The sequence below is a fragment of the Eleutherodactylus coqui genome, chromosome 1 (genome assembly GCF_035609145.1).
Source record: "Eleutherodactylus coqui strain aEleCoq1 chromosome 1, aEleCoq1.hap1, whole genome shotgun sequence".
Lineage (NCBI taxonomy): Eukaryota > Metazoa > Chordata > Amphibia > Anura > Eleutherodactylidae > Eleutherodactylus > Eleutherodactylus coqui.
The window spans coordinates 479,436,068-479,461,182 of record NC_089837.1 but is presented as its reverse complement, the minus strand read 5'-3'; the positions used below and the strand labels follow the sequence as shown (position 1 = coordinate 479,461,182).

The following is a 25,115-nucleotide window of genomic DNA, read 5'->3' as shown; positions in this document are numbered from 1 at the left end:
TTTGGGCCCGAGTATAAGGCTGCTTTCACATCTGCGCTGGGGACTCTGCTTTCCTGCTCAACTCAGGGAGCAGGAAAGGGGAATCCTCACGGCCGAATGATTCCTTTTCTGTGTAGATCCAAACAGTGCTGGGTGGACCCCATTGACTAAAATGCGGTCCACCCGCTTTCCTCTCTGCTTGCAGGTGTTTGGACAGAAGAAAAAGTACTCCATGATATATACAGGGTCATTCAAAAAAGGAGCAGATTTGGGGATTTAATTACAAACTACAAAAAGATGGGTACACAATCCTCGCTTCACTGAAAAGAGGGAGGTTCAAAGTTTGACATACCAGCAAGTTCTATTTTCTGACACATCACAGCGCTGTTTCTTGTGATATCACAGGAGAAATCATTTTGTGTACTGGAGTTTGCCAAGTGTGAATCTATTGTTCAAGTGCAAGGTGGATACCGGTGTCTATGTCAAAAACAGCCGCCTCGTCACAAGGAAGTTTACGAGTGGCACAGAAAACAGTGTGAAGTTAGTTGCCCTTTTAAACGTTGCATCCAACCAGGAGAGCGCTGCAGCTGTCAGTACTGAGAAGGGGCTGTAGGACAGCTGAATGCAGAGGGCACTCCAGGGTAGGTACTGTCAGGAATGGACGTTCATTCTCTCAGATGCATGTGTGAGAATTGTGCCCAAAAGGTTCTGCAGGCAGATTTACATACATTTCCATGACCCAATTCTTGTCCATATTGATGAGACTAGGATAAGCAATGTGTGTTTCTTACATGTGAGAATACCCTGTGTGCCTAGCCTCATGGGCTACAATGGGACTGTGCTCATGAATTAACACAGATGGCACAAATATTCTAGTGTACTGGAGGCATAATGATCTACCTAAATCAAGGATTTGTGTTGTGTAATCTATTCTCCACACCTTGCATTGTCAAAAAACAGCTGACAGACTAGCTTTACCATTACTTATCTTGCAGATTGCTACTGGCCATTGGAATTTAAAAAAAAATAAATATATATATTTTTTTTTCAAACTCCTTTCATGTCCACGGGGAAAATCAGATCGGCTGCAGATTCTCCATGTAGAATCTGCAGCGGGTCCCTCCTGCCCCGCGGACATGAGGGCTGAAAATAGGAATAAATAAGAATTAACTTACCTCTCACACGCTCCGGATACTTCCTTCGCTGCGGCGTCATCTTCTCTCGTCGCGGCCGGATCTTCTTTCTTCGGCTCGGCGGATGTGCATGATGACGTCGGTGACGTGCCCCGCGCATGCGCCGGGCCGAAGCAAAATGATCCGGCCGCGACTGAGAGAAGATGGCGCCGCGGCGAAGAGAAGAACCGGAGCGTGTGAGTAAAATCAGATTTTTGTGTCCCGCGGATCCGGACGGCTTCCATAGGCTTCAATAGAAGCCTGCGGGAGCCGTCCCCGCGGGAGACCCGCATGAAAATGGAGCATGGTCCAGATTTTTTCATGCTCCATTTTTTTTAAAATCCCTTTTATTGACGATCCGCGGGTATTTATCTACCCCGCGGGTGGTCAATGCATCCCTATGGGGTGCAGATCCGCGGGCAGGAGAAGAGTTAAAATCCGCTGCGGATTTTAATTCTTATTTTGCCCGTGGACATGAGCCCTAACTAGACACACTAGGGATTTTACCCATGTGGTGGTTTAACTGCCCTATTGTTTTTTCTCTTCAGCTGTCAAAGTTTTTGCTGCGTTTTTTCCCATGACATAGGACGATTTTTTTAAAAATAATTTCAGTTTTATTGGGGGTAAAAAGCTAAAAAAAAAAAAAAAGTGTAACAGTTTTTAATTAGTATACACTAAAACACAAACAATGAGGATTTTGATCTATAATATGTATGGTTTGGGATTACAGGGCACATATGGTGACAGTTTTGGTTATTTTCTTTATGTACGTTTTATTTCATTCAGTAATTTTTTTTTTGGTACATAGAAAAAAACCAAACATACACAAGTCCCACATATCATATAAGACCTCTGGGGGCATTCACTTTTTAATTTGACACTTCTACTGTAGCAGGGGCATCTATAAGCCTGGGTTCACACTGGGCGTATTCCCGTCGGAAATCTCGCAGTTTGGCTGCAGCAAAAAACGCGAGATTTCCACCAGGAGAACCGCCACGGTTTAGGCCGCGGCGGCTTTGAAGCGGCCTGGCCGCTTGCTTTTCCGTTGCGGCCGGCGCTCCATAGAGGAGAGCGCGGCCGTGACGAAAACAAACAAAGTAAATAGACATGCTGCATCTTTTGAAACCGCAGCCGCGGTTTCAGCCGGACTTACCGCAGCGGATTGGCCGTCCCGTGTGGACGAGATTTCTGAGAAATCTCGTCCACATGGCTGGCTAATCCCGAGATTAGCGGCTGCGGGCGGATTTGCCGCAGCGAAATTCCGCACGGCAAATCCGCCCTGTGTGAACCCAGCCTAAGAGCTCCAGTTACAGGGAAACATTCCCTGTTGTGACAATAGTCACTGGCAGAGCTGATCAGGGTCTGCTACGATCCTGTAGCGGGGAATCCCGGCAGTAAGATGACTGCCGGCTCGTTAAGTGGAAGTTATACTTTCACTTTAGTATTTAACGCTCATTGAGCATTGTGTATTAAAGAAAGGAGGCGGCAGAAAGTTGTTAAAAAACACCTCCTGCCTTCCCCTCTGGGTTATCAGCTGTGACTAACAACCCCATATGCTTCTGATTATAGAAGAGGCTTTAAACCCATGCAGTATTTTTACAATCATCTGGGTTTAAAGCCCAGGACCAAGCGATGTAAACAGTGCTTGGTCCTAAATGCCCATGCCCATAAAGAAAATAGGCTATGCTCACCGATCCCTGCAGCTCTAGCACCTTCACATTCTTCCTAGCAGCATTCTGGTTACTGGCTGTAGTCAGTCTTGTCGAATGGATGTGTCAGCGGTCAACTGGAATCCATTGTATAGCATGTGAGGTAGGGATAATGTACAGGGGTTGTGACTGGGGCTTTTATAGTAAGTGGGGGCTCTGATGACTGGTGTATGTTTAGTGCATAGGGAGTTACTTGACGCTGTTGGGCCTCAACAATGGAGTCATAGAAACACAGAAAAGCAATAGCAGTGAAAGAGCACATGGTCTATCTAGTCTGCCCTTCTATACTTATCCCTGGCAGCCTGAAATAAAGTTGTTTTTCCAACCACATCTGCCGGAATCTTGTTCCAAGAATCTACTCCATCACTTATAATCTTCCCCCAACTAGCAGATTGTGCCCCCTTGTTGTAGTGTTACGGTGGGCTGTGTATTAGGAAGCCAGTATCATTTATGGTCCTGTCAGCTTATGCAATTAGAAGGCCCATGAGGGTCTGGCTTTATATGTTCCAGGTACAAACAGGGTGCGGGCAAGTATAAAGTTACCCCCCTCCTCCCAGAACAGCACCATAAATTAATATGTGCTGACCTGACAGGTTCCTTTTAAGAGAAGCAAGAACACCTGCATACACCTGAGCGCTCCTCTGCATGTACTAAACCCATGGCATAGGAACCACAAGACTAAATTAGGAGTCAAACAACATTCTGTATAAAGCATTTATTTAGAGCAGATCTCACCATAAACAATGCCATTTTAATTAACCCCTTGTTCCTGTTCAAGGTTTCCATACCAATGCAAAGACAATTCATAGGGAGGGTTTGAACAATATGGAACTTTATTATTTAGTAAATGGGAAAAATAGAATAATTTACTATGAATTCCGATTCTTTTTTGCTGCTGTTCAGTTAAGGTTGGGGGGAGACGACCTGCAGTTATCCTTGTGCGATGGGCGCCAGCTTCTTGAGATCGGATGATGAAACCGCTTCAGAGAGAGGGACAAGCAGGACAAGTTGGGGAACTTTCAGGGCCCTTCATTCTATAAACTCAACTGTCCCTCCAAGTAAAATATAACAGATAGAAAACATTAATACATGAAAGCCGTCCTTCTGGTCTGGCTGGTAGCATGCAGCGGAGACGATTCAGCCATTCATTACCATCCGGACAAGTTCTGCAGAAGAAACAAAAAATACAAGTTATTAAAGCAGCCTGGTCGCCGATCATGGGATGTGCGCCCAGCTGCCTGGCACAGGTAATATGAACAACTTTTGAAGAAGTAGAGGCCAAGCCAAGGTAGAAATGGCTTCAAAGAGTTGTTTCATATAAAATAAAGCACAAGATACTAAGAGGCCTGTAAACCAGCAGGTCAGAGAGCCACATTCCCATATAGAGGGGGCAAGAGCTCCTATATTAGCAGATGGTGTCAGTAAGACATGTTACCTACACAGTCTGTCTAATCATGTAAAAGCTGCATTCGTGAGGAACCAATAATCAGAAGGGGCCAGATGTCTATCACAAGTCTATGAGTACTAGAGGCGGGCCAAAACTTGAGCCCTGTAAGCTACATTGTGGATGCAAAAGTGAGTGGTCCGGGGCGCTGCATTTTATACTCATCGGGTCCCCCGTTCCAGAGCGGTCTCTACGCAAAATCAGATGCACATACAGATTTCACTTTTGAGCCCATAATGTAGTTTCTGGGGTTCAAAGATGGAGCCACATGCCATTCAAAGACCCTAAAAAGACTGATGTGGATTACGTACGGTCGATTCACAATATTTGGCTAGACATGGTTAACATATACCTTAGTCATATTGTGTAACAGACTGATAGTGTACTGACTGGCTGAGAATTGGACTATATATACAGGGAGCCGGATGAGGTGACAGAAGGCTGGACACCCTCTGGGCCATCATTCCAAGTCAGCTACAAAAAGGTGGCCTGACTGGCATCTTAGTCTATGCAACAACTAAAGTGTTTTAATCATTTATCCAATAAGGCAGACTGATGAAGCCTATTCTATATAGTGAATGCATGTGTGGATGGGGGAAACATTCCATTATTTCAGAGAGCCATAGGAGCCCCTCTCCCATATCAGTAGTCTATTAAGCTGCACTACTTATTAAAGGGGTTTTCCAGGACTAACATATTGCTAACCCATCCTCAGGATAGATCATCACTACCCAATAGGTGGAGATCCCAAGTGGTGGACTCTAACCAGTTGGTGGTTTGAAGGGACTGCTGCTGTCACATCACTGCATACAATGCACAGCACAGTATATGTTGCAGCAGCTCCATCCCATATACTTGTATAGGGCCGAGCCGTTCTCAGGCCACATGATCAATAAACACAAAGTAAACCAATATATAGGGCTGCCTTCACACTGGTGAGAAAAATGGTGCGTCTTGCAACAAAACAAATCTTGCGCAAATATGAAACCCATTCTTTTGAATGGGTCCATTCACATTAGCGATTTCTTTCCTGCATGACACAAATCGAGGCATGTTCTATCTGGCTGTGAGATCGCGCAGCCCCATTGAAAGCAAAGGGAGAACTCGGCGATCCTCTGCCGCACGTGAAAACGCCTCGCATCCATGGGGCTTTCACATGGATGGCGGGGAAGATATTATATTGGGCTAGATATTGCCCTTGCCAGTGTGAAGGAGCCCCAAGGAGGAATTGCACAGTCATCATGATTAAAGACGTACATAAACCAAATCTTTGCTCTCGTCTGTCTCGTGGGTTTGATTATATACGGTCTTTAATTTTGACGGCAATGTATTTCTTCATATATTGGTTTGATACAATCTTCATGACATCACAGGTTTGAGTAGTGGCCACGGCACTCCCCCAATACGGATGGCCGATCCAGACCATAGGTCAGCAATATACAAAGTCCCCAAAACCCCTTTAAGACTTGTAATCTACTGCAAACTAAGCATATATTGAATGGCATACGCAGAGATATTTCTAGTATCTACAGAAGTTTTTGCCATCAGCATTGAAGCAAGAGGTTTCAGTACTGCAGGAGAGAACATGTCACACAAGTCAGACTTCACACAGAATGACGTTAGCAGTTTTACATCGTTCTATGAAGGGTTTTTATTTTTTTCGGTCACTTATACTGCAGCTTTGTTTTTTGCAATACAGCCCTCTGCACACGACTACATCTTTAAGGCTATTTTTTTTCCATATCTAGGCTTATCAGCCAAGTTCCAAGAAGTTTTTTTTTCTTAAGATGGATCAAGCCACAAATCACAGAATACACCGTGTTACAGACGACTTGTGCAAAACAGACAAAGCTTATTCTTAGTCAGATGTACAAATGTCCACTTTTGGAAGTATAGAATGTTGGTATTTCACCATAAATCAAGACATTTTACATCTATGGCTCACAAAAATCACACAGAAAGCAGCCATACTTCCTGGTATGCAGATACAGAATACAAGGGCGGGTATAGACATCACATCTCCCAGCATGCTATATGGAGGAGTACTGTATGGTACATTAGATCGTACTAATGAAGAATACAACAAATCCCATAAAACAATCCCTCAGTATCACAGTTGTACAGTGGTCCTCCATATAGCAGTTTGCCCATCAGCATGCTGAGATGTGGCATCTATACCTGCCCTTGTATTCTGTATCCCTAGATCAGTAACTATGGCTGCTTTTGGCGATTTTTGAATAGGTCCTCTTTCTGTGATTTGTTTCTGCTGCTCACACAATAACCAACTATACACATCAATCCACATCCAGTCACTGCAGCTGGCTTTCGGAAAAAGGAGGTTTGTTTGGCAGAGTATATTAAGGCGCTACTTTGACAACTTAGTTTCTCTCCAGTTGCCAGCTAGTAAGATTCAGCTCTGGTACAGCAGAGAGCATGCAGAGACATGCCAAGGCATCCAGGAAAATCAAGAGGCTTAGAGAAGGGGAAGAAGAGTCAAAAGATAAATCACAAACTGAGCCAGACGATGGAACCAGCGTACCCAGCGGTGAGGTTACTTAGCTTGACATGATATGCCTGACAAATGCTGTGGGAAGGAAGATTTATCAGAGACACGCCATGTAAGATACAAACAAGGTACCAAGACCCAGAATTACCAGAGGACATGCATTTGTCAGGATAACTCCAGTAAGGGACTAAAGAGGCGTAAAAAGTTAAAGGGGTAGTCCACATTATGAAGGGCCATCTCACCGGGTTCCCTGTAGTGTAAAATAAGGTAGCCGATACTCCCCTTTCCCCATTCACCCCCCTGCCGCTGACTTTAGTCTGTGCTCTTTGTTAACAGGCTGCCTCTGATGTCCTGTAAACCTGCTGCTGCAGCCAATGACGCTGCTCAGCAATGAGCAGTCCTTCATAATAGACATCCCAGCTTTAATAGAACACCTGTATTAAAACACTATGCCTCTTAAACAAGAATGCTCGAGCCACACAGAGCATTCATGGGGAAGGGGGTCAGGAGAAGCATCTACTGGCTGCAGCAGCATTTAGCCAAGAGCCATTAGTGATGCTGGCTGCTCAGAAAGCAGAAGCCCCTTATATAAATATGGAAACCCAGGATATGCAAGAGTTCTGGGACTTCCTTACTAGAGTTATCCTTTTAACCACTGTGCAAATTACCAGATATAAATGGGTTACATTAAAAAACAAACTACAACAAGTTCATATAGCAAGGCTCCCACTCCTCTCAAAGGACTCTGCTACAAGTGAGAACTTATGGGGGTATTCCCATCTCAGCAAGTTCTCCTAACTGGTGTATGGGGAGAACTTGCTGAGGTGGGACAACCTTTTTAGTTTCCTCACCAAGGCTTTCATATATATTGGATTCCCCAGATATATTTTATTAATGTGAGGTTGACCAGACATCTCTGAACGGAGGCGCCCTCACTCTGCTGGTTCTGCATCTTTAACCCCTTAGTGACCAGCCTATTATGACCTTAAAGGAGATGTCCCGAGGCAGCAAGTGGGTCTATACACTTCTGTATGGCCATAATAATGCACTTTGTAATGTACATTGTGCATTAATTATGAGCCATACAGAAGTTATAAAAAGTTTTATACTTACCTGCTCCGTTGCTGGCGTCCTCGTCTCCATGGAGCCGACTAATTTTTGGCCTCCGATGGCCAAATTAGCCGCGCTTGCGCAGTCCGGGTCTTCTGCAGTCTTCTATGGGGCTCCGTGTAGCTCCGTGTAGCTCCGCCCCGTCACGTGCCGATTCCAGCCAATCAGGAGGCTGGAATCGGCAGTGGACCGCACAGAAGAGCTGCGGTCCACGGAGGAAGAGGCCATCTTCAGCGGTGAGTAGAGAAGTCACCGGAGCGCGGGGATTAAGGTAAGCGCTCCGGTGAGCTTTCTTTACCTCCCTGCATCGGGGTTGTCTCGCGCCGAACGGGGGGGGGGTTGAAAAAAAAAAAAACCCGTTTCGGCGCGGGACAACCCCTTTAACAAAGAAACTTTCATTGTTGCATTGCAAGAGCCACAACTATTGACATTGCAGTACAAGGGCTTCCTTTTTGGCATGAACTGTATATTTTAAATGGCAGCAATCTGGGGTACGTGTGTTCTATTAATTGTGGTATAAACAAGTTTTTAAAGAGAAGCCATTGAATCTACATTGTGCATTGCAAGACCCATGGCATTTTTATTTTCCCATAAGTGTAGTTGCGAGGTCTTCTTTGCAGGAAGAGCTGTTTTATTGGTACCAATTAGCAGTACTTGTAATTTTCTGTATTGCTTTTAATGTATTTTTTGGAGGCAAGAAAAAAAGTTAGCAATTCAGTTTTTTCCAGTTTTTTTTACAGCATTCATCATGCAAGATAAAGTATTTTCATTGTCTGGGGGGGGGGGGGGGGGGGAAGGGGACATGCAACGCCGGCTTTGCTGTGACGGATTCGCCGTCCCTGTGAACGATATTTGTGGGAAATCTTGTCCACATGGCTGGCTACGCCCGGGATTAGCGGCCGCAGGCGGATGTGCCGCGGCGAAATTCCGGACGGAGTTTCCGCAGCAAATCCGCCCTGTGTGAACCCAGCCTAACTGTTGATTTGATCTTTTGGTAAAATCTTTTCCCTGATATGACAGCAAAACTGAAGCACAGTTGCCTTTTAAAAGTTCTTTAGACATTTCATCCATTCAAAATGTTTTTTTTGTGGGGTAGTTATTCTTAAAAATTAAATCTTTACTTTTTTTAGTCCCTGAAGTGGACTTCAAGATGCAATCATTCAATCACTAGGATAGGTCACTGCATTATTTTGTGCATTCTACTAAGCCTATGACAGCAGCTTATTTGACTCTGCAGGGCTTAATGGACAGTTACAAGGCAGACAGAGGCCTTTGTCAGGGTTCTGGCTGCCATGGAAAAATTATTGGAACCTTACGATCACGCTGCCAAAAGGTGAAAGGGGAAGAGAAAAGAAAAAAAAAAACCCTCTCCTCGTCATCTGCTTATATGCTGTAGTTGCCATTTATTGTGGCATGTAAGGGATTAGGCTGCCAAGATATGAGGTTTCTCTGTTCCTGGTGGTTAGAGCAGGAGCCCGGCTGTTAGCAGTCAGCCAAGATACCTCCCTTACAAGAATTCTGTGCATGTTTAAAGCCCATTATTGAGGTCAGTAAAGGTGTATTGCAGTCTCTAAGAGGTTAATGAAGAGTGACCATTCATGGTGGCAGCCCGATGGTCATGACCCACAGATCAATACATTTATGGAATAACCAGTTAATATGACAAAGTCTGATGAGAACTTCTTCACCGATTTAATGGAGCCGTGAAAACCTCACACTAATTCTCTTGGTTAGCGCTCACCTAGTTCTGGCAGCACATAGTAACTTCTCACACAGCTTGAGTGTGCAGTCATTTAGAACTTCATTAGAGGAAAAACAAACAAACTTTCTTTAACCATTCCGAAGTATGCCCTCACCTTCATAATTAATGCACCCATTGGCATCTTCATGGCCGCACACCAGCATCTCCACCTCTTCCTCACTCATCTTTTCTCCTGAAATTTAAGAAGTATAGACAGTTTGCACAATTCATAGTCCATATCAGAACATATTGGGATATATCGCAAAGTCAGGCTTGTTTTTCCATAAATTAAAATGCAGTTTTAGGTTTAAAAAAAATAAAATAAAAAAAACCCAAACAGAAATAAAGCCCCCTTACATCACAAACCAAGGAAAATCAAACTGATTATTAGTGACATTCCAAACTTCTGACATGTCAAAAGTTTTTAAAGTGTAGTTGCACTTTGTTCCTCTGCCTGCCCCACCCTTTACTAGGCAGTGCAGACATCTAGCAGTAAGATGCAGCAGATCTATCGAAGCTGCCCAAACTACTGCCCCCTACATTCCAGGCAGTGAAGTGGCGATCTACAATCACGATGACTTACCACCACTAAGCACAGTAGCTGCCATTAGTGAAGTTATTAATGGAAAAGTCATCAGGAAAACTTCTGTTATTTCCTAATGTTTTATTCTAGGGACTCCTGGACTTCAAGGCTATAAAGTACTAGCAACTAATTAATAATTCCCCATCTACCAGGGAAGCAGATCGTGAATGTTCCACTTGCAGGAGAGCAGATCCCGTACAGATTACAATTATAATGAGGAGGCAGGACGTCCAACTTAGCAAAGATTTGATATTTCCACTTCTGATTACCTAGTGTGACAAGAACATGACGAAGCTCTGACCCCATGACCGTGCCATTGCCTTCCTTATCAAATACTCTCAGCCCCTCTACATAGTCTTCTGGAGTGCCCTGGTCCTTGTTCTTTGCAATGGTTTGCATCATGGGTAGAAACTGATCAAAGCCAAGGGTCTTGGTGTTCAGCTCTGGGGGAAAAAAAAAAGTAAGAAACCGATTACTTCATAGGAAAATGGGGGAGGGGATCCAAGTTAGAAGCATTTAAAGGAAGTTATATGGGCCGCTCCACAGCCCCAACTGAAGCGTCTGACCAGGAGTCCTTCCCAGCTGTCAGAGCGGCACATTAGACAGTATTGAGCCAGAGGTCCCACCTCCAGAATGCTTTCCTGAGTGATACGCATGGGACTAGTGGTTCATTTTCCTAGTCCTGTTGATGATACAAGTGTCCATAAATGCAAGTATAATCCTTTCCACTGACCCTACATGGTGCCGTCAGGTCAGCAGCTATGCCAAGGCAAAACAGCTGACACTCCTTTTCAGACCTGGACCAGACAATGCCAAGTAAATATGATCTTCTAGGCAGAGAAATGTAACCCTTTAGTGATGGAGCTTTTTTGTTTTTCTATTTTCGCTATCCCCCCCCCTTAAAAAAAAATATTATAACTCCTTTATGTATGAGGGCTTGTTTTTTCCAGTATTAGTTGTGTTTTTCAATTGTACTATTTAATGTACCATATAATGTACTGAAAAACGTTTACAAATTCTAAGTGGAGTAAAATGGAAAAGGACATTCCACCATCTTTTGGTGCGTCTGTTTCTACGGCGCACAAACTGCAACACAAGTGATACGATAACTTTGTTCTATGGGTCAGTAGGATTACTACGATACCAAACTTAGGTTTTTTCTCTACTACTTCTATTATTTTCAAAGATATCTAATTTTTTTAAATTTTTTTCCGCTGCCATCTTCTGCGTCCAATAGCTTTCCCCCCCCCCCCCCCCCCCTCAACAGTTGTGGGAGGGCTCATTTTTTGCAGGACATCCCGATTGCTTTTTTTGCATTTTTTTCATGGAGGGTGACCAAAAGTGCATTTCTGGCGACATTCACTGTGCAGGGTAAATAATGCTTTACTTTGATAGATCGGACTTTTACGGACGCGGCGATACCAAATATGTATTTTTGTTTTAGGATCTAGAATCTTATTATAAATATGGCAAAAGAGTGGGTGATCTAAAACATTTTTGCAATACATACAACTATTAATATTTTTTTTAGTACCCCTAGCAGAGCCACAACTTGCGATGCTTTGATCGCTCCTGCAGTATGATGTAATTACATTACATTATACTGTGATCTAACAGGCACCCTATCAAGCCACCCCACGTGGACGGCTTGATAGGCATTCTGCCACGACAGCCCTGGGGCCTTTTAGAAGGCCCCCGGCTGCCATGACACCCGCATGGCTGCCTGCGATCTCATCCGTACGGGAATTGACAGCAGCATCTAGAGGGTTAACAGCCCCCAGGAGCCGCTTGGCTCATCGCAGCTGTTGCTGCCAGGTGTCAGCTGCAGGAAACAGCTGACACCCAGGATGTATTAAGGGAGGTTGCCCTGCATCTGCAGGACATAACAAAACTATCGGTCCATTGCTAAGGGGTTAATAGTCTCTCCCAGTTTTGTGAGCCAATGTGAAGTTTCCAGGTCACCGTGGCTTATGGCCTAGCAAGGCAACATGAATATCGGCTGTTAAAGATGGGGAAAAAAACCTTATTGGAATAACCTTTTTAAGTTTACACCCATCCACTGGATGGGTGAAACCAGGTCAGTGTGGATCCAACTACTAGGACACCAACTACTCTTTGGCAGGAGGGGGTAGTCAGCTCACCTCTGCAGTGCCACTCCGACCCAAGTTACATAATTTTCAGACCAAGCACACGTGGTGCCATGCCAGTAGTTTCAATGGGGCAGTTATTTCAGTCAGCCCTATTGATAACAATGGAGGAGCACCGCTGATGCGCTGCCCGCTCTACATTGAAAGGGACGCAACTCAAGTCAGAGCGGCACTGGAGAGGTGAGTGGATGTAGGACAATCAGGACCCCCCAAGAGTCCAATCAGTGGATTGGTGGAAGCTTGAAAACAGCACCTTACAGGAATACCCCTTTCATACAATTCCAGGTCCTCTGAAAGCTCACTTACCTTCAGCCTTAGGGTTTCCCAAGACTTTAAGAACCTCAGCATTTGTGGGGTTCTGTCCCAGAGCACGCATGACATCTCCACACTGGTTGTAGACGATTTTGCCATCTCCAGTGCGATCAAAGAGAGCAAAAGCTTCCCTGAAATCTGGTATAAAAGAAGCAGATACAAGTGGTTATAAAACAAAATATCACTGGAACAGCTGCTCCCAGGTATAGATCAATCGCCAATTTACTTCATACAAAATATTCTAATGATCTGATATCTTTGAGGGGGTTGTCTAGTTGTAAAATATTGATAGGCTATCCACAGGCTAGGCCATTAATAGTAGATTGTTCTACCTGGTACTCCCTTTGATGAGCTGCTTGAGCTCAGATGCTTAGCAGATTTCTGCAGGAAGCAGACAGCTCCATTTACTCTGCAGTGGCCAGGTTTGGTATTGCAGTCCAAGTTCCTAATGAAATATATGGTTGCAATACCAAGCCTGGCCACTGCAGTGGAACTGGAGCTGTCTGCTTCCTGCAGAAATCAGCTCAGCACAAGCATCAGCAAGAATGTTGGCTTGTGTGCCCTCACTTTTCTATTGATGGCCCAGCCAGAAAATAGGCCATCAGTAATTTACAACCTCTTTAAGCATCAAAAACACAAGTACTACCAAACAGTGATACTGGTCACTGCAATACTAACCTTGTACAGCAAAAATGAGACCTATAACTAAGAGCAGCGAGCAGTTCATCATGGTCAGTACTTTACATGAAGAAAAGGGGTTAGAAGAGAAATAAGAAGTTGGCATACGATCGGTTGCATTGAGAAATTGCTACTCCAGTTCTGATAAAATCTCCCCAAATCGCTTATGCAAGCCAAGCACTCTTCTACCCCAAGCGGACAACTCACCGTGGAATAGGAGTTCTGTGAGAAAACAGTAGAAGAGTCATAATCTTCCACCATAGTGTTTATCCCAACAGGCACATGTACCAGGCCAAAAACCATCCGCTTCCCATTTACACATGACGGCTGGCACTGCCACCTTCAATCACCGGGGTCATAAATTCCAACCCCGATAAAGGCAACATTTTCAAGGAGTTTCCATGTATTTGTATGTAGCTCCACTTAAGCCAAAAACAGATGAACCGACCTTATTGTAAGTGTCTGAAATAGCAGTATTTGATTATGAGCCATACTGAGGACAGGACTCATAGTTAGAAACCCTGCAGAGTGTTGTAGGATATATGGGCACAATACAAGGGATGGACAGCATATTCAATGTATGCATCTGATCTGGGGTTTTCCACTTTTAGAATATGTTCATCTAGTGGGTTTTGGTGCAGAATCACTTGAATGGGGCATTGCTGCCTTCATAATGCGGATTGTAAAGCCATGCTGCCGGAAAGAAAAGAAAAAAAACACAGACATAACGACATGTGCATTTTGTCCGTAAACAAGGGGTACATCCACATGCGGATCTGCGGCATATATCCACATCAGAGTCTGCCATGTGACCATACCCCAAGTCATTTTCTGCCATTTGTTTACATACATCTCATTCATAGACCAGCGGTAGATATGTAGGGATATGACAGTAGGCAGCACTTGGTTCTCACCAGGCTTCACTGCACAGAGGGGCGGTGGATGCAACCGGTCGAGGAGACATGGAACATTACAGTCTAGAAAAACCCTTATCACAAGGTTGGAATTAAAATACTACAGGTCAAAATGAATGTTTTTCTATCCAGAACCCCCGGAGTGCTGCCTATACAGACTGTGCATCCTTATATGGAGCCATGTACATCCAGCAGGAATGGGAAGTATGTAAAGACTTCACCCCACAGCTGTGGTCCCCAAATATCAGACCTCAGAGGCCAAAGTCCCAGGATTATGCATATTGCGCCTTTTTTTACCCTCCTGGACATTTTACAGATCCTTTAAACCCCTTTGACACAGAATGATTGTTTAGTGTAACCACAGCAAACACTTGGCCTTTGTGAACCGGCAGCCATTCATCTACAGCGGCCCGTTTACTGTGAATGGAGACAGGCAGCCGGAAGCGATCCCCGGCCGCTCCACCTGCATTCACCGCGTGATCATTGATCCTGTATGAAAGCACAAGAGTAACAATCATTGGCCTGTTGGGCACCTTCCTTGTAAGAGGGTCCAAAGAGAAGCCTTAAAGTCTTACGGAAAGAACTTGATTAAAGGTGTTTTCCAAGGAAATGCTATGGACGACCTATCCTCAGGTTAGGTCATCAACAGCTGATCGTCCGGGGTCCGCTGATCACGATCTCAGCTGAGCAGATGCCAGCTGTCAATGCTGCCACACACAGGCGTTAGAGCGGAAGCGGACTGCTCTGAATGAGGTTGATGGATACTACACCTACAGTTACAAGTGCAGACCACCATAGATGGCTCAAAGCAGTAGCAGCTTACACTCTGTACCCAGTTGTAATGGTGATGACAGCAGGTACCTGCCGAAATACCAAGCGGCATACTCTGGCCAATCGACTATTGATTTGACCCATCCTCCACAGAATAGGTAATCAACAGTAAGATGCCTGGAAAACCCCTTTAAGAAAAAAAAAAAATAGTTTTATTACACGTCACTTCTACAACCAGGATAGAGCATCTTGTTGCATAGAAGCCTCTGTACACAAGTGATTACTGTTACGTCTACTAATTGCCTTGCAGCACAGTGTTCCTTGCATGCTGTATTCTATAAGCACTCCTGCTCCTATACTGTAAGCCAGTCTCCCACTTCCTTCCGGCGGCGGCACTCCCTGTCCCACCCCGTCTGCTGCATTCCAGGGAGGGAAGCTGAACCCCGTCCCACACAAGTCCCATAGAAGAGCTGTGCTGAGCCCATGTAACATGTTACACTAACCCTAGCCGTAACCCTTAGTCTGACAGTATGGGACTTGCGAGGAGAAGCCCGGGGCTCCGGAGGAATGCACCGGCCCGACTCCTCCTTCCCCAGATGCTCAAAATGAGGCTTTGTTACCATATAAGGAGACCACAAAGAGCCTGGCAGCCATCTTCATAGAGAGGAAGGGAGGAGGGAGCGGGCTGTGTCAACAGAACATGCAGAGAACTGCAAGAAGACGGCATCCCGAGAGCAGCCGATGCCACCTTATAAGGCAGATCCTGACAGTCACTATATACACAGTATCACATGCAGACCAGTTCTGGCCATTAGCACTTAGGGCACACATTCATTGTAACTAGTGCTTAAAATGCAGTTAGACCAATTTATACACAGTACAAGAATACAGAACTACAGAGTTACTACAGCTGAGTAGCTTTATTTGTTATTGCATGCAACAAAGTTGCAACAAGGGGGTGAAAACAGACTGAACTGATGGACACGGCCTCCCTGCAGCCCAACTTACTGTAATGCTACAAACCACTATTTATAAACGGATGGAAAGATATTGTAGGGAATTACACATCCAACATACTTTTATAGGAGTTGCTCCTTAGAACTGTCACAAAGTGACCGGTCCATCGGCAGTCCTCACACAACTGATGCAGAACATCTCCAAGCAGAGAGCTGCACACAAGTCAGACGGGGCGACCAGGTTTTTTCCTTGTCGCTCCATGGTGATCTAACATGAATGCACTGCACTGCAATAGGTACATATTTGGGGTTTTAATCCAAGTTCCTAATTAAATAAAGTATTTTATGCCGCCCTAGTTGCTGGAAAACTTTCGTTTTCTTCTAAAGTGAGATTCCATGCAGAGCATTCCTTAATGTAATACCGGCTGTCCGCTATTACATCTCATCACAATTCATATGAATGGAATTGGACTGTAATACCAAACACAGACAGAAGCGGCGCTGTTTCTTTGGGGGGGGGGTGGAAGGAACACGATCCTGTACTTTTTTCTAGTTCTGAACAAACTATTCAAACTGAATTCTGATAGCGCTTCAAGTCATTGCATAACATTACATGCAGTAGTAATAGGAACCGTCTGCACATGTGTAGCAGCACCTCCCGGCCTCCCCGCAGGGGTCTGCAGTTCTTGCATCGGGGCACCGTTATGCTTTGGAGCCTTAATCACCAAAAATGCCCTCTAGAAATCCCACCACAGCCGTCTGCCAACTGTAGTTGCCCTTGCAAGTTTGCTGGCACCACTCATCAATCAAGTAGCGATTCTAACATGGGGAGCACATTAAGGAATCGCTGCTTACGGACACGTTCAGACGAGTATTTTAGCGCAGCGTTTCGGGGACCGTAATGTGGGACTAATAGGCCATTGTACTTGGTAAAAAAAAAAATTCAGATTCTTGTTGGATGGCAGGAATTTGAACGCTAATCCTTCAGTGTAAATGCCTGACGCAAATGAACGACAAACTATAATTTGCCCGCCATCCAATTTCTGCAGAGAACCGACCCAAAGCCCCCACCCAAAAAACGACAATCGGCCCGGTTAAAGATGCAGTTACTCATCTATGAAGGTCTGCCTGTTTACTGTGAATGGAGGCGGGCAGAGATTTCCGCTTCACCTCCATTAACAGATCATCGCTTCTTTGGGAAAGCATAGGAGCCATTAGTCAGTTGGACGGCCATCGGCGCTTCCGTGTAAAAAAGGGACGCGGTTGTATCAGGCTGGTCACACGGACGCATTTTTTATTTTTATGGCAGGTTCAGTTTAAAAAAAAGTTTTTAAAAATCTGAGTCCCCACAACTCCATAAACTAAGTTATAGTGCTGTTAGAGGACCCGAGGGGGACCAGGTGAGGGTATATATATTTATACTCCCCTGCTTCCAGCGCTGCCCCCCTCCAAAGATCACGGGGTGCTAAAAGATCGGGCTCTGCAGTCTTGAGCGCACGCACCCCTATACAAGTCTATGGGAGGAGCACTGGACTCTGAAGAGGCAGATTTTTACGCACCCTGTACGCGGCGGTTGACGGCGCTGGATGGCGGGCGAGGATAAAAAAAAAATAATAATAATTAAGTCACCCAGCTCCATGCCGCATCCCTCACCAAAGCCATCACCTAGTTTATGGCGCTATGGGGACGTGAGCGGTACCTTTAAAATGCCCAGAATAACCCATTTTTTTGCTTCCATGTTGCAATTATTACCCACTGGGTAAATACAGATCAGTATTTACCTAATTGATGGTATGCAGAGGCAAGACCCCCCCCCCCCCCAAAAAAAACAAAAAACGAGTTGTAACATCTATAAGACAACCGTAATGCGCATATGTGCCTATATTAGAGTAGCCTACAGCGGTCCGTAGATGAAGGAGGGGGGGGGGGGGGGGCGGTCATAAAGTTCTGACAGCAAATAAGTCATATTAGTCAGACCTGCTCCTCCACAGATTAGTAAAGTGCAGGTTTTAGTACAATCTGGGATGGCTGGGGGTAGTAGTCCATCACTGCACACCACTCACTTACCACCTATTACATCGGGGACAAGTCAACCTGATGCCCAGAGGAGAGAGAGACAGACAGGATGAGAGGTGAAGGAAGAAAAAGAGCAGTAATGACCCCAGTCACTGGGGGCGATGTCTGCACGACATGATCGGCCAACTCACCGGCGATCTGATCTTCTGAGAAGTCGCTCTGTAAGACACAAGGAGAAGGCATTAGAGCGATGACAGCGCCGTCCACACCCAGCGGCCGGAAGATCCCGTCATGTCTGTACGCAGCTCCCCCGCACCGCGCCCACCTGCAGGACGCCCCCCACCATCACCCCGCACACTAGTCATGGCCGAGACAAACCCACCACTGCTGCAATACAAGACCCCAACTACTACCCAGGCCGGCAGCCGGCGCCGCTTACCATGTTGTCAGCTCGTCCCTCTTCCGGAATGTGCGGGCGGGCGGGCGGCCGGGGAAGCGCTTTCTAGTGCCGGTGATGTCACCGCTCGGAGCGGTCCAGCCAATAGCTGGACAGCGAGACTGTGACGGCGCCGCCAGGAAGCGCTGCCCCAACTCGCATAACGTACCAGCGCCCTCTGCTGTCATTAGACTGAATTGCAAACTGGTCTATACGATTTTTTTAAAACTCCCCGGCCGACAAAATTAGTGCATATAAAGCCATGTTTTTTTTTGCAATTCGCACAAAAATGGTGTGACTTTTGGGTTCCCTGGAGCAGATTTGTGAAAACGGTCTAAAAGAAAAGCTGGCTGTTGCCCATAGCAACTGGTCACACTGCAGCGTTCATGTTATCACAGTACTATGAGGAAAGATGCGTTGTGATTGGTTGCTATGGGCAACAGAGCAGTTATTGTTTTAGACGGTTTCATAACTCTTTGGGGGACATTTACTGAGGTTTTCTGAGAAGAACGGTCACAAAATGTCGCACAAAGATTTTGTGACTTGTCAGCCTGACATTTTGGGTGCGGGCAGACGAGCGCATAAACGGCGCGTTTTTGCGACCAAACGTATATACGTGACCATCTGAGGCAATGGTTTCGAATGTATTCGTTCACATGGGCGATTTTACGGCGCATAAAAACGGCAATTCGAAAAAAAAACGGAACATATGCGACCGAAATACGCACCAACGCATATTCGATCGCCGAAAAGACCGTTTGCAAAGTAGGAACAAACGAAAATACGCTTTCTAGCTCTGGTCGTGATCGGTGAAAAACGATCGCTCGGGCGATTATACGTTGCGCTCGTGCGAACGTAAATACGCCTACGCTCGTCTGCCCGCACCCTTTCTGTGAGGGTGCATTCCCACGAACGTATATTGGCTCGGGTTTCACGCCAAGCCGATATACGTCGTCCTCATCTGCAGGGGGGGAGGATGGAAGAGCCAGGAGCAGGAATTGAGCTCCCGCCCCCTCTCTGCCTCCTCTCCGCCCCTCTGTACTATTTGCAATGGGGAGAGGCGGGGCGGGGCTAATTTGGCCAATTTAGCCCCGCCCTCGTCCTGCCTCATTGCAAATAGTGCAGAGGGGTGGAGAGGAGGCAGAGAGGGGGCGGGAGCTCAATTCCTGCTCCTGGCTCTTCCATCCCCCCCCCCCCCGCAGATGAGGACGACGTATATCGGCTCGGCGTGAAAACCGAGCCAATATATGTTCGTGGGAATGCAGCCTGAGGGTGCGGGCAGACGAGCGTAGGCGTATTTACGTTCGCACGAGCGCAACGTATAATCGCCCGAGCGATCGTTTTTCACCGATCACGACCAGAGCTAGAAAGCGTATTTTCGTTTGTTCCTACTTTGCAAACAGTCTTTTCGGCGATCGAATATGCGTTGGCGCGTATTTCGGTCGCATATGTTCCGTTTTTTTTCGAATTGCCGTTTTTACGCGCCGTAAAATCGCCCATGTGAACGAATACATTCGAAACCATTGCCTCAGATGGTCACATATATACGTTTGGTCGCAAAAACGCGCCGTTTATGCGCTCGTCTGCCGGCACCCTTAAGTGGATGGGGATCGGGAAGGGCTTGGCCGCCCCAGACCGACAGATTTGTGCATAATTTATGGCAGAGAGTGGCGTAATCTATGCTAGTAATGTACGCCTGGTCAGCACCCAGTATACGTATCGGTGAAGGCGCACTGAGCGGCATGCGCCTCTCCATGTATTAAGCGCACGGGAAAATTATACTAAACTCAACCTTGATACCGGTAATGCAGGACTTAGTAAATTTCCCCCTTTGTGCCCCGCTTGTTACTTTTAAGGGGTCAGGCTCATGGGCCCGTCGGATTAATGTAATTTAGCCCAGAAACTGGCATAAATGGTAGGTAAAATCTTCATCAGCTAGCCGCTGCTGTAGATGCCAGTCTGGTGTAAAGCCGCCTCAGACATGCACCAAGCTTAGTAATTAGCATGTACCTTTTAATAAACTTGGAGCGCTACACTCATGGCCAAATTAACCTCTCAGGCTGGGTTCACACAGAGCGGATTTGCCGTGGAAATTCTGTGCGGAATTCCGCTGCAGCAAATCCACCTGCGGCCGCTTATCCCAGGATTAGCCAGCCATGTGGACGAGATTTGTCAAATATTTCGTCCACACGGGACGGCCGATCTGACGCAGCAGAGTCGGCGCTGCGGATTCTCCGGCTGCAGCATGTCTATTTCTTTTCCCGTTGTAGCCGCGCTGCTCTTTATGGGAGCGCCAGCTGCAATGGAAAAGCATGTGGCCAAGCCGCTCCAAAACCCCCGGCTACGTGCTTCGGGTTTTGAAGCTGCCCTTTCCCGGCGTAAATCTCACAATTTTTCACTGCGGCAGATTTCCGCCGGGAATACAACCCGTGTGACCCCAGCTTTATGTTTCAACGGTTTTTATTGAAATAAAATCTTAAGATTGGCAACACTCTGCCACAATTTCCCCACACAGGGGGGTAAAGTCTTGACAATACAGTACAGAGTCCTTGGCCTGTTTTTAACTTATATACTATAGATAATTAACAGAACTAAAATATTTATTCAGTTTGCATAGATAGGGTTACATCATGGTGTTATGGGTCTCACATGTTTTTATTAGAATGATAGGGGGGGGGGTGAGGGGGTAAAACAGATCTCGATGTCCTCCAGCTCTGGTCTTGACTGAGAGAATCATTATTTTTTAGAAGTCTTTGCCACCTTCATAGTGGATATTTTTAGGTTAATGAATATAACTAGATGGATCTAGCAGGATCTTCCACTTATGTCCTCATGTGGTTGTATAGATTAGGGATGTTGATGTGCGTTATCCAGGGGTTCCATATCTTCTCGAATTGGGGGGTTGTGTCTTGCCGGATGGCAACAAGCTTTTCGTTTACAAAAATCTTATTTATTCGTGTTATGCAGGCTTCGAAGGGTAGTGTAGGTTTTCTCCATTGTTGTGCTATTAGTATGCGAGCTGCCATAGTTATATGTTGAAGTAACGTAAATGGAGGGTTGCGCATTCCTGTGGGTTTATTTCCCAGTAATAGGATGAATGGGTCTAGTCCAATATCTGTCCCTGTTACCGAAGCTATGAGATGGGAGACTCTTTTCCAGAAGTCCTGGGCTTTTGGGCATGACTACCATATGTGTTTATGAGAACCCGTGTCATTGCATCCTCTAAAGCATAATTGTGAGATATCTGGGTAAATGTTGTGTAGTTTTTCAGGTACTAGGTATGCTCTGTGTAGTACCTTTAGGGAGGTCTCGGTTAATGATATTTGCCAGCTATTCTTGCTGAGGGTTTCACAACAATGGTGCCAGCGGGCTAATGATAAGGTTGTGTTAAAATCAGTTTCCCACTGTAGCATGCAAAGTAGCTTGTGATCTGATAGTGTGTTGTTTAACATGGCATAGAAGTGGGATAAGGTTCCCGGGTGAGTGGGGCAAAATTTACATATGGCTTCCATCCGATTTAATTCTATCTTTGTTAATAGCTTTAGTTTTGAGGTCCAAAAGTGGAAGACCTGCATTTTTCTCCACCACTCGCCAGGTGGTGGGTTGTAGTGGCTGTTGAAAGTGGACATCGATATCAGTTTGCCATGGATCAGAAAGTCATATAAAGTATTCAGATTATTTGCTTTCCACCATATGAATTGAGTCTCTTCTAGCCCGGGTGGGAAGTCTGGGTTATGGCACAAAGGTGTCAATGGTGATGGGGTAGCGGGTAAGTTTATTTTAAATCTGGTTTGTCTCCATAATAGTATGGAGAAGAAGGTATATGGAGAGTTGGTTTTTAAATTGGGTGGGAGGGGGACTTTTGTCCACAGAAGTGATGGCCAGGTGTATGGTTTAAATTTGGTTTCCTCTATGGTGGTCCATAGTGGCAATTGGGAGCCTGCATATACGGGTGGTATTTGGGCCAGTCTCGCGGCCTTATAGTATTTTGTAATACAGGGTACTGACAACCCCCCTTGTTTCTTATGGAGATGCATTATGGGTTTGGATATTCTGGGGCGTTTGTGTGCCCAGATGAATGAGGATATTTTCTTTTGGAAGGAGCGTAGTTCTGGGGTTGGGACTGGTATGGGGAGGGTTCTAAAGAGATATAGCAACTTTGGAAGTAGAGTCATTTTAATGCTGTGAATGCGACCGATCCACGATAAGAGTGGGTTTTCCCATCTCACCAAGTCAAGAGTTAGTTGTCTAAAGAGTGGAACGTAGTTCCATTTGTGTAATGTATCGAGTGAGTTAGTGAGTTTTATCCCTAGGTATGATATGTAGTGTTGAGTTTTAAATTGGAAATTTATTTCGATTAGTTTTTGTATATTTGGCGGTGTGTTGCAGTAGAGGATTTCTGACTTAGACTGGTTTATGTTGAGTCCCGAAACGCTGCTAAATTTTTCTAGTATCATCATTAAATTTGGGAGTGAGGTTAATGGGTTAGATATAGTAAGGAGCAGGTCGTCAGCAAAGAGACTGAGTTTGTTGTTAGTATCACCAATCAGTATTCCTTTGATATTAATATTACTTCGAATGGCAATTGCTAGAGGTTCTATTGCGAGGGCGAATAGGGCTGGTGATAAGGGGCATCCCTGACGTGTTCCTCTCAGAATACGGACTGGGGAGGGGTGGGATGAGGGAATTTTAAGGTATGCTGTCGGTTTGTGACCCCAGCTTTAAGGGCGCAGCTTAAAAATCGCTTGTGTGAATAAGTTCATTCAAAAGAATGGAGTTCATATTTGTGTGAATTTTGTGCGGCTCGCAATGCAAACAACTCACGCGAGGTTCTCGCCCGTGTGAATAAGCCCTTATAGGACTTGAGGCTCAGAAAGATTGTGACGTGGAGGGAAAGAAAGTCAATGGAAGTTTCTTGTACTGTGATATAAGAATGACTGATGTTGAAGGAAATGAAGAGAACGGCACAACAGCATTGGCACTGCCCTTCTATGCACCGCCCCTTGGTACGTCACCAAGAGGACGGACCTGCCCAAGGTGTGGTCAGCAAAACCCACCTTCAGCAGATTATTGTGTGGCATGTGGAGGAGGGTATGTCATGCACATGCATGCTTTATTTTCAATTCAGTGTGTCACTTTTTATGTATTGACAAATTCTGAGTTGATTGGGTGCAAAAGAAATTTTGGGAAAGCAATTTTTGCAACCGGGAAAACACAATTTACTTAAAATTCAGCTTTTTTCTAAAAATCGACTATTTTTGTCATAAAATTTGCTATTATTCTGGTGTATTTTCAGCTTTCAGATAAGCAAGAGTGCTAGCAAGCTTCATGGATTGTCTTTAGAATTACTCAGTGGCACAACTACATCTTGTGTTGTCGCACACAAGGTGGCTTACTTGTGGCATGAGGGGCATGCTGCTCTATATAAGCAAGCATGATCTTGGACATGAGCATACAGAGGTCTTGGAGCTGCTTGCAACCTGGGTGACACAAGTTTACCTTCCCATGTTCTGTGAGATTAAGGTGAAACATGAGATCAAGTATGGACCTTGGCATCTAATAAAGTTGTTTCAACTTTGGCAACAGCAAGAGGCGAGGGTCAAGGATGCCTCAAAGCAGATCCTGGTGGTCTCACCCTGAGAATGTACTTGTCGCTCTTCTCTGTTCTGATGATACAAGACAGAGAGTGTTTGCAGTTGACACAATGATGGCGATCAGGGCTGCAAGTGAACAAGGTTCCACCGCAGTGCGGTCTTTTATAGTTTGGTAAACCTCGATGCTTGCAACCTCAAAGCACTTATTGATTGGGGGGCAGAGATCATCACTGAACCAGTTTTGAAAGCAAATATGTCTTTTTCAATGCATCAAGTTTGGCCAGTTGCCCCCTGGAGCTTCCTCTACATTAACTACACACCCAAAGTTGTGAGAGAGAAGTCTAATTGGTTACAGTGGCAGCTGAATCAGTGTGTGGTTGGGCCAAGAGAGATGGCTTCATACGAACACAGTTGTGTAATCGGGAGGTGATGCCTTCTTTTAAAACAAAGAAAGCCTTTCTAAAAGTGTTCCAAGCTTAAATAATAACTAGATCACCGACTGTCTGGAGTTTTGCTTTTGTGCACTAAAACAGAATGCGGATAGACTTTTTCTTCAGTTCAGTCATTATTCGTATGTCCGTTGTTTTATCACCTGTTTGTTCTTATGTTCAAATTATTGTAATTTACTGGCGTTTTATTTCTAGCAGTGACTAGAGTAGGTTTTTTTTTTACTTCCATCTTGCATTTTAATTATTAAATAAGTGTTAGGGCTCCCACACACGTGCGTTTTTTGTTAGCGCGATTGTCAATGGGTAGAGATGAGCGAGCGTACTCGGAAAAGCACTACTCGCTCAAGTAATTTGCTTTATCCGAGTATCGCTGTGCTCGTCCCTGAAGATTCGGGTGCCGGCACAGAGCGGTGAGCTGCAGGGGAGAGCGGGGAGGAACGGACGGGAGATCTTTCTCTCCCTCTCTCCCGCCCGCTCTCCCCTGCTCCCCGCTGCGACTCACCTGTCAGCCGCAGCGGCACCCGAATCTTCAGGGACGAGCACAGCGATACTCGGATAAAGCAAATTACTCGAGCGAGTAGTGCTTTTCCGAGTACGC

General features: G+C 45.5%; 1 protein-coding gene across 2 annotated transcripts; it reads right to left on the bottom strand.

Moving 5' to 3' along the window:
* Positions 1-3,560: 3,560 nt before the first annotated feature.
* MYL6 (myosin light chain 6) lies at positions 3,561-18,610 on the bottom strand. Of its 2 annotated transcripts, XM_066585183.1 has the most exons (7): positions 18,478-18,610; positions 18,230-18,257; positions 12,698-12,841; positions 10,514-10,687; positions 9,777-9,854; positions 6,844-6,888; positions 3,561-4,026 (listed from the first exon to the last, which is right to left on the bottom strand). In XM_066585183.1, the coding sequence occupies exons 1-6, from the start codon at positions 18,478-18,480 to the stop codon at positions 6,860-6,862; spliced, it is 456 nt and encodes a 151-aa protein (XP_066441280.1). In that variant the 5' UTR covers positions 18,481-18,610; the 3' UTR covers positions 3,561-4,026; positions 6,844-6,859. The 2 variants fall into 2 exon arrangements, with proteins under 2 accessions (XP_066441280.1, XP_066441272.1); XM_066585175.1 differs by lacking the exon at positions 6,844-6,888 and having other exon boundaries at positions 18,478-18,609.
* Between the last annotated feature and the right edge of the window lie 6,505 nt (positions 18,611-25,115).